The sequence below is a fragment of the Lithobates pipiens genome, unplaced genomic scaffold (assembly GCF_037356315.1).
Source record: "Lithobates pipiens isolate NorthernLeopardFrog02 unplaced genomic scaffold, aLitPip1_a1.2 Scaffold_1, whole genome shotgun sequence".
Lineage (NCBI taxonomy): Eukaryota > Metazoa > Chordata > Amphibia > Anura > Ranidae > Lithobates > Lithobates pipiens.
The window spans coordinates 196,889,537-196,899,892 of NW_027507685.1; the positions used below are offsets into that span (position 1 = coordinate 196,889,537).

The 10,356-nt window shown below is 38.9% G+C and overlaps 1 protein-coding gene across 1 annotated transcript; it reads right to left on the reverse strand.

Annotated features, from left to right (window-relative positions):
• Positions 1-1,693: 1,693 nt before the first annotated feature.
• Positions 1,694-9,405, reverse strand: LOC143988777 (interferon lambda-3-like). The gene is made up of 5 exons (XM_077488631.1): positions 9,265-9,405; positions 7,134-7,211; positions 3,676-3,819; positions 3,492-3,572; positions 1,694-1,783 (listed from the first exon to the last, which is right to left on the reverse strand). Exons 1-5 carry the CDS (start codon positions 9,403-9,405, stop codon positions 1,694-1,696), a joined length of 534 nt encoding a protein of 177 aa, XP_077344757.1.
• Positions 9,406-10,356: the final 951 nt, after the last annotated feature.

Genomic DNA, 10,356 nt, shown 5'->3' on the forward strand with positions numbered 1-10,356 from the left:
TTATGATTTTATTTGAGCGTTCTCTTTTGGCTTCCCAACTTCAGCTTTATATAAAAAATAGTAGTTTATTCTTTATATAAAAAATAGTAGTTTGCACATTAAATAGTGGTAATAGGGACTGACAAGCAAATATCTTATTTGTGTGGAGCATTTTCATTCAGTTATTATAGATTTTGATCACTGTTGGGTCACATCATGGCTGGGTTTATGAAGGTCAAATTGTTGAGAAAGACCAGCAGTGGTTAGATTTAGAGGACTCTTTTATACCAAAGTAGTCTATCTATGGCTATGGCGTCTATTAGCAACACCATGACTGTATAACTATTTATTGGCTGCTGGTTGCTTAATAACTGGTCGCAAAGAATCATCTTAATTGCTGGACAAATAGGTTAGACCATCATGAGCTGATGAAAGAGAATAATTTTCCTTAGTCTGAAAAAATGGAAGTAGAGAATCCTCTTCTTTGACTGGATGAGTAAGATATATCAATAATTATTTAATGAGAAGAAAATCTCCTTAGGTCAGATAAATTGTCATGGCCATTACAGGTTGACCCATAACTAATAGTAAAACATACTTTTTATCTAAATTTAGCACCCTCTTAGATAGGTGCTAGAGAGAGTATAGTTTTTGGGTTTCCCTTCTTAACCAGAGGAATATTAGGTACATTTAGGTGCTATCTGCCTACCAGGGAGCAGTGATCCCTTGATAGGGTCTGCTCATTGTGCTCAGATGCTGCTCATGTTGTCTGCCTGTTTCACACTGGTTCAATAGGACAGGGCATATTGTACAGTGGGTGGAAACCAGACAAATGGGAGCATAGGCATAGTCATTGGATAACGAGCGGAAGAGTTTGCGGTTGGTTGTATGAAAATACCTAAGTGTCTGGCTGCAGGATAATCAGAGGAAGACCCAGGGAAGACTATACTCAGCAACCCCTAAGGGGCAGTGCTACATAAATGAGCGGGCATGCTCAGTACTCTTTACTGACAGAAAAGCTTTTGATGAGTAGTCATGTCAATCAACGGATAAGGATGTAAAATCCTGTTCACTGCTGGACTAGTGGATATGGCCACCCCTGAATGATAGACCTGCCTCTTCTGTGTATGCATGATTGACATGCTTGTCATTGATTACCAACAAAAAATAATCTTCACCAGTTGGATATGGAGGATTGTTCATCACAGGCTAGAGATAGGGGAAAATCTGCCTAAATGAGTGGGAAAGTCTATGGTTGTCAATGGCTTGGCTTGTTGTGTAGATGCTAAACAATGGCTAGTAAAAACAAGACATTTCTTTTTTCTGAGATGTTGAAATGTTCACCTTAGCATTACCTGGAGAACATTTTCTTTGGCTGGATGAAAAGGCCTTTTAACTTTGGCCATTGGTAGCATGCATATATTCATAACTGGCCACATGTGGTAAATCCTCATTTGAAGCTGGATGTTTAGCGTCATCTTCTAGTGGTGGGTAGAAAAGTCCCATTTAAGGCAACATATGTGAACAAACACATTCATCTTTGACAGTCATTAGAGTAAGTTCCTTGCACCTTGTGAGCAGACATGCAGGGAGGCAGCAGGATACATCCCCAAGCTGATTATTTGGATTGGTAGCATGATCAGTTGTAGTAATAATTTAGTATAATATAAATGTAGTAATTATTTCATGTTGATTCTGTTCATGTTAGTATTGGCTATTGGTTGAGGGCCCAGCATGTAACATTTTCCATTCTCAGTGTTATGAGGTTAAGTAACACAGCATGCCGAACACAATCAAGAGGTACCTGTATTGAAAAATACAATTAGGTGTGAATAATTGCTTTGTGTACCAGCTTATTTAAATAATTTCTCCAATTACTGATTAGAACTAAAAATGTTTATATAATAGGAATCTGTTGGGTTTTTAAGTATATACATTTCACTAAAGAAAAAAAAACTTTTTACAATATGCTTAAAGCGTTAGTTCACCTTTATGAAAAAAAAAACTGACTATGCAGTTAAAGAGGAAGTAAACACTGATGGATTTACTTCCTCTTTGATTCCCTGCAAAGGTAAAGCATAATGGACTACTATGCACTTCGCATAGTAGTCCATTATGTGTCACTTACCTGACACAGGAGCCAGCGAAGTCCCCGCTGTCCCCTGTAGTTCCGAGCGTCCATCTTATTGGTGGGTCTCTGTGGGTCTCGCTGCTCCGGCGCTGTGATTCGCCGGAGCAGCGATGATGTCACTCCCACACATGCGCATGGGAGCCGACACTCGCGTCATATCGCAGCGATCTGCGGCTTACCCAGTGCGCCTGCGCGTTTAGGTTTAGGAGATATTTCTTGGACCTACAGGTAAGCCTTAATCTAGGCTTACCTGTAGGTCAAAGTGGTTTGTAAGTGTTTACAACCACTTTAAGGGACATCTATAAATAAAAACAACCTGAATAGAGTTGAATAGAGCCCTTGCTATAGGTGTAGGGCATTTATCTACCTCCCGAAGCCTGACTGAAACCTCCCAGGATGTTAATAGGATGTTGCTAAGTGAGGCCCAGCTGTTACTGTTCACCTTCACCATCACAGGAGTGAGCTCTTTCTTTCTCTGATTCAAACCCCTTCATATGCACTTTTTGTCCCCTGATGCTGTAGCTCTGAGCTCAGCGTTTGAGAGCTCGATCCCGTCATGGTGAAGGTGAGCAGTATTAGCTGGGCCGCTCCTAACAACATCCTGGGAGTTTTTCAGTCAGGCTTCATGAGGTATATATATGGCCTACACCAGTGGTCTCCAAACTACAGCCCGTGGGCCAAATGCAGCCCTTTGCCTGCCTTTATCTGGCCCTTGGGGGACTATGCCCCCCCACCAACACCAACTTGGAGGCACCATTCCTTCCAATGACACCAACAATGGGGCAATTTTATTTCCAATGACACCAGTGATAGGGTACTATTCCTCCCAATGACAGAAACAATGGGGCATAAATACTACCACTAATACCAATGGTAGGGCACCATTCCTTTCACTTATACCATTGGTGGAGCACTATTCCCCCTTCTGACTATGGACACTATGTAATTTTTACTCCAACTATGACTGTGACATTTAAACTCCCACTGGCTACTCTGGTCCCCCTTAAGTTTGAAGGACAGTCAACTTGCCCTTTGTTTAGGAAGTTTGGAGACCCTTGGCCTACACCTACTGTATAGCAAGAGCATTGGTAATCTTTAGTCAAAGCTTTACAGTTTGATTTTATCTACAGATATCCCATACAGTATTTGCGTAGGCAGTTTTTGTTGGTAAAGGTGTACTAACTGTTACACCTGTTACTTTCAAACAAATGTGCACACATCAGCATTACATATGACTAGGACTGAGCCAAATAAAACATGTTCATGCACATAATGCTCTGGAAGTTCTTTCTGCTCCCTCACAGGTTCACTTTCAACCCAATCATGGTAGACATTTTGATGTATCTTAGACCCAGGGAAGTGACCGGTATGGGACACTTACCACTTCCTGAAAATGCTGGAAATGGTCAAGCCAGGCCTTCAGCTGTGGAGAGGCAGGTCCACTATATTCCATGGACTCCCTCTGTAAGGGATAGATATCAAACGGTTATAGTACACATGAATATCTCTCTTGGCTACTCATACATGGAGAAATACATTAAGGGAATAGAATTAGGTCAACTTACACAAGTCATTAGATCGTCCTTCATTTTAAGAAAAATCATAAGTGCCTGTGTTACAGGGTCAGTGACAGCAAAGGTGGACATGTCACTTAGTACATCGATGACTAATGATACTTGTTCCAGGGTCAGCAGCAGAGCATCACTTGACTGCAAAGACAACAAAACAAAAGAATAAAGTGTGAGAGATTATGCCTGTTCTATTTTGCGAATGTGTAATGGGCCGAGGTAATTGAAACGGATGAAACTTTGGATTAATCAATAAATATGTTTATTTATTCAAAAGTAATAAATCGCAGTAACCCAAATCTAGCAATTATTCATAATCTTCAACTGTTCTGGCTGTTCTAATATGATGGAGGGTGAAATATAATTGGCTGAGGTACGTTACTGCAGTTTGCACATAATTGTTGCTCTTTGTGTTGCTTTGCAATGTTAGTCTGAATGGGTTGGAAGTCAATTGAATATTGATTGTGTTCTTTCTGCAGGTAGCAGCTGTGTGCGTGTAGAGCAGGAAGAATCTGTTGTGCTCACTTGTCTCTAAATCCTTTCTGTTTGTCTCCTGCTCTCTCTCCCAGCCTTTCTATCTTTCTACCTCCTCTATTGTTCTCCTTCTTATCTTCTCTTAGGCTGGCCATAGACGATACGATTTTCTTTCCTCAATTCCCCCATCACACAGTCAGTGTTGATGGGGGAATCCCTCCTGTGGAGCTATTGTGTTCTCTGTTGGGGGGGGGGGGGGGGTACAATTGAACAACTTGGGTGCAATCAGCCTGTCCTTACATGGTTCCAATCGCATGCCAGTCCCTGCTAAACTGGTCAAGATTTGAACAGTCTATGGTTGGCTTTACTCCCTCCAACCTCCCTAACCTTTTACTCTGTTCCGCTCTCCCAATGTCACTATATCTCACCTTTAGAGAAAGTTATAACTGAAAACAGATGCCCCCAATAGAAGATTTCCTCTTTACTACTGTTGAACTGAAACATTTTGTATTTCCCCCAATGTTTTGTCCCAGTGACAATGATCACCAAGACAAATAGTTTCACCCAGTGGCACATGGGCAGCAAAAAAAAATCTTAAAATATTTATTTCTGTCTGTGCCTCCATTAGGGAGATTCACCCTCTCTATTTGCCATGTTTACCATAATCATTGAAAGTGAAGGAAAATCCAAAATTTTGGGTTGTCAACAGAACAGTAATGGAGGGGAAATCTTCCAAAGGGCACACTAGTGGTGACAAGCAGGGATTCCCTCACTTTGCATGATTTTCCTCTCACTTCCTTTATTGGGGATAAGATAGAAAGTAAAAGGATATCTCCCCAATGGGACACAGAGGGCAAACAAAAACTGACAGTGTTATAACTCCCTCTTACGCTATTCAAAATTAAAAAAAAACATTACCTTTAGTTCTTATATAAAGAGACACTAAACTCTAATATAAAAAAAAATCTATACAAGCATATAGAGATAAATAAATTAAAAGTCAGGTTTTAGGCTGGGTTCACACTGATACTACACATCATTGGTCTGGTATGGATCTTAAGGGGAACCCCCCAAGCCGAAAAAATGGCATTGAGGTCCCCCCAATATCCATACCAGACCATTATCAAGCATGCAGCCCAGCAGGTTAGGAAAGGGGGTGGGGACAAGAGAGACCCCCCCCTCCTGAACAGTACCAGGCCACATGCCCTCAACATGGAGGGATGGGTGCTTTGGGGCAGGGGGGGCCCCGAAGCATTCTGTCCCCATCCAAGCCGCATCCAATTTGCATTAGTGTGAACCCGGCCTCAGAAGCTCACAGAGGACATTACAGGGATGCAGAAAAACATAGTGAAGAACAATTTAGGGAAAAATTGATTACAGTGCCCTTAAAGTATAACTAAAGGCAAAACATTTTTTTTTTTTACCTTTGGACAGAGTATAAAGGGATTAGATCCTCTGTCAAGTTTTTATTGCTGTCTGTGGTCCCGTTAGAGAGATTCATTCTCTCTATTTGTCCTGTTGACCATTATCATTGAAACCGAAAGTTATAGCAAATCCCAAATTTTGGGTTGTCCCCAGAAAAGTAACAGGGGATAACTCTTCCAATGGGGACACTAGTTCTGGTGACCTGTAGGTCCTCAAGGAATTTCCCTAACTTGCAGGGATTTCCTCTCACTTCCTGTTTGGCTGTGAGAAAGGAAGTGAAGGGAAATCTCTGCAATAGGACACAGATGGAGGAAAAAAAAAATCGGACAGGGATTATAGCCCTCCCTTACTCTATCCAAAATGAAAAGAAAAGTGTTGCCTATAGTTCTACTTTAAGTAGTGGATGTGAATGGATTATTTTTGGAGAATAAGGATATTGTTTAGTGTCACTTTAACAGGGGTTATAACTCTTCCCCATGCTTACTTGTTGCTACAGAACAAGAAAGCTAAGTACTGTCTGTGATCCTTTTTTCTATAATACTATATCTTCAAGACAAGCTTTGGGGTTTATCGCCTTCTTCTAGGTCCAGGCTGCACTGAAACACGGAGGTTTAGCAAAATGTTGACACAAATCAAGATTTTTTTTCAGAGATCGTTCTCTTTTCAGATCCTAATATTTCATATATATATATATATATATATATATATATATATATATATATATATATATATATATATATATATATATATATATGTATATATATATATATATATATATATATATAATTATATATATATTTTTTTATTTTATTATGATTATATTATATTATTTATTATAAAATAAAATATAATAAAATAAAAAAAGGGCAGGCAGACTGCATGGAGCAGGTAAGTATACCATGTTTTGTTATTTTTAAACAAAAAAAAAACAAGACTTTAATATCACTTTACATGTTCAACAAGCTTTAAATAGATCCTAAGGGTTACAGAAATGTCTCTGTTTGTTTACTTTTTGTTAAAAGAAACTTTTAGCATTTGCATTTTTTACGCTTTTTGTATTGAGAGAAGAGTATTTCTTTTAGGGTCTACAGCAAGTTCAACCTAAAAAGAATAAAAGCGACAACTGTTTATCTACAAAAAACATGGTGTCAGCACTGCCATGATAATCACATGGCTTTGGTAGAAAACAAAGTCATGTGATTTTTTTTTTTCCAAGTAAATTTCCACTTAGCAGTCTTCATGATGAAAACTGAGGCTAATTTTTGATATTTTATTTTTTAGCAAAGGGGCAAAATAAATTTTAGCACAATTTCTTCCACTTATCCCCACTGCCCTTTCCTTCCCTTTTTCTCTTACTTATTCTTTGTTTCCTGCCTCTGTGTTGCAACCAGCATTCAGTTTTGTATTCATTAATTTTTGAAGAACATATTACAATTAGAATTTTATGGGTTGCACTTTAAACTGGCTTATTAAAAAACAAACAAACTAAAAAAAAAAAAAAACTGAAAGCGTATGCAGCAAATACATTTTATATATCATTGTTAATAAGCTCTCACCGTGAGGTCACACGCAGAAGGCTTGTGTCTCAACATTCTTCTGTAACAGCTCATTGCCTTAATGGACATGGCATTTTCCTATAAAATACATGACATTTCATTGGCATTCTGCTGATCCATACTGTATATGAACATATTCACAGTGCAAGTGTCATTATAAAAGGGCAGGCCCACATTCAGAAGCTGACCGTTTGAAATGTTGGAAATATAAAAAATGGAGCATCGTAATGTCATCATAACACCATTCGTCTATATTGTCTTTAGCTGAAACCTAGAGACGCTTGTAGGTGGTGAAACAGATGAATAATTTTGATGTGGTGTATTTCCTTCTCTCTGTGTGACTTCCTGTATGGTCTGGATGGGGGTTATAAATACAGGAGAAAGAAGGTTGGAGTCTTCCAGTCTCAGTTAGGAACTACACATGACAGGTTGTAATCGGTGAAGGATTGATTTTCAATGTACCCCCAAGCGGGACCCTTCAAAGAGACATGGACATGGATGTGCACTGCAGGTACCATATGGAAGGACACTGATATATTATGTTATGCAAAGTTATCTGGACTGATGTTCTGTCACTGGAATTCAAAGTAAAGCTGTTCAATTGCAACATGTAGCCTGGTCTGTATGTCCTGAGAAGAGTGTGAGTACTACATACTGATACTTGGAGGTAACAGAGTCATTTGTGAGGATGATGAGTGAATGAAGGAAGAACAACCAACTTGGGATGGGAGTGGTGGTGGGCAGGAGACAGACAGTCCCAATGGTGGGGTGATTTGGGTGGTAGACCCCACTGGGCAGCAGAGCTACTAGTATAATGGTCCTCGGCTGTGGTAAAGGGCTGATCCTAGGGACTTGGCTTGGAACCACAAAACAGGCCTGGGGAGTTTAGTTTTGTTCATAGATTGTGGGTGGAATTCACCATGGAAGTTAGTGTTGTTAATTGCTGATGTGAGATATAGTGCTTAGCACTGTCACTCCCAAATGGTCTCTGAGTCACTGGCAGGAAATGTAAGGTGAGCATTTCCTTCCGTTTGTGGAGAATAATTAGTTAAGATGACCTCTTGGTCAGAAAGGGGGCACTAACCCACATGCTAGCACACTAGCAGACCAATAGGGGTAATAGCAAAACTGCCCAATACCAATTATGGGGACTCTTCCTCCATTCAACTACTGGTCAAGTAAAAACTTTACTATCTATTAATTTACAGTTTTATGAATGAGCTGAGTCCAGGTCTACAAAACAGTGGGAGGGGTCCCAGCATACATCTGACCCACATAGTTCTATGTAACTAACTATACATTTATAGGTAACGTTGATCCAGGGAATATCTGATTGTCGGGGTATCAGGAAGGAATTTTTTCCCCTGCTGAAACAAATTGGATCATGCTTTGCTATAATTGTGTATATGGGATTTATGATTTTTACGTTTTATTTTTTTAGTTGAACTAGGTGAACTTGTGTCTTTTTTCAACCCAACTAACTATGTAACTATGTAGTAAAAATGGTTGTAGTTTTTGGAGTCTATTGTGCAGCTGCCAGGTTTTCAAAAATGGTACCTAGAGAGGTGAGACTTTCCACATTTTTAATGAGAAAGTAAAAACATAGATGCTTCCAGTCTTCCTACTCATTTGATTGTAATACCTATTTTATTAACAGATTACCAAAAGCTTTTTCAATTTTAATCCCTCTTGATTTTGTATCAACAATTTTATCTGATTTTGATGGGAAAATGGGTTTGGTTAGTTCCAAAGTGGCTGGAAGAATCACAAGGACTAGGGTTTAAAGCTGTCAAAATGTACATTTTTGATTTACAGGGTACTTTCTGACAAATTTAATAACTAATCCCAACACAATAAATGGAGTAAGCTGATGACTGGAAATAATAGTTGAAATTTAGCAAATGCAAGTGCAGTGACCAGTAACTACATTAATTAACCAATATGTCTTCTGTCAATGAAATGAATTCAGCAGGGTAATATCATGTTGGTTGCTGGTCGTTCTGCACTGCTTTACCAAATTAGGCTGAATGTGGCAGTGAGATTGTAAATGTAGCTCTTTAGCCTCGAATGATTGATATTATGAGACAATAGTTTGAAATTAGCTCCTTTATATTTTGGTTAAAATACTTACATGGCCATGTTGTAGCTGTCTGAGAACTGTCATATCAGCAGAAGACACGGATAAGTAACGGGACAATGGACAAGTCTTCCCGTGGGGACGTCCACTCACCACCGCAATGAAAATGGTCAGGGCCAGCAATCTGATGTCCATATTGGTAGTGTTGGGCTAATTTCTGTAATTTTGGCTTGTCTGCAAGAACCTGTACATATAATTTGAGTTAATGGTCATATATGGGATCAATTTCTTTTCAAGCTTTTGTTATAAATGTTCGTTCTAAATGTTAACATCAGGAACACCCTAAATTCTTTATGCAGTGCCATATTATATAGGTGATTCCCCGTTCCACCACACAACATTTCATATGCAAAATAAATGCTCTTGCATGAGATTGCTAAGTTTTAATATTCAGATCAGATATTGGGGAAGATTAGCTAAAACTGGAGAGTGCAAAATCTGGTGCACCTCTGGCTAATAACCAATAAGCTCCTAACTTCAGCTTGTTCAATTAAGCTTTGACAATAAAACCTAGAAGCAGATTGGTTATTATGCAGAGCTGCACCAGATTCTGTGTGCACCAGTTTTAGTAAGTCAACTTCATTGCGTGTGTTTTATTCATTAAAGTGACCCTGTCACCAGAATGTAGGTAACAGCACAGAAAAATCAAATAGTTTAAATGCTCGCTCGCATTGTTTTTCCTTTCCATAAATCTTTTTTTTTTCTTCACTAGCAATGTATCTTCAAACTTACTAGAAAATCTGACAACCCCATGAAAGTAATTTCTCTATCATAGCCCCTTTTTCTTTTCACATCATAGCCCTCTCCTCTTCTAGGACTGTCTAAAGAATAAAATTACACAAAAACGTGAATCCAGCTGTATCAAATGGATAATTTTCTCATCCAACCATACAACCTCATCTGGTATTTATGATTACATTATACAGATATTATGTCAACCCATTCTTGTGCAAAAGACTGAAAATGATTAATGTCAATGTGCAATGCAAAAGGCTATAACTTATATCGACTGATCCATACAATAGAGTCAGAAAATTGAAAGAAGACTCCCTGTTGTTATTAGGAGTTACTACCCATCATCATCAA

Excerpts from the sequence above, each read along its gene's own strand:
- LOC143988777 (XM_077488631.1), bottom strand. The coding sequence starts at position 9,405 with ATGGACATCAGATTGCTGGCCCTGACCATTTTCATTGCGGTGGTGAGT. Across the intron at positions 3,820-7,133 it reads CTTCTGCGTGTGACCTCACG|TCAAGTGATGCTCTGCTGCT; the intron begins GTGAGAGCTTAT and ends TTGTCTTTGCAG. Across the intron at positions 1,784-3,491 it reads TCCAGCATTTTCAGGAAGTG|GTACCTCTTGATTGTGTTCG; the intron begins GTAAGTGTCCCA and ends TTTTCAATACAG.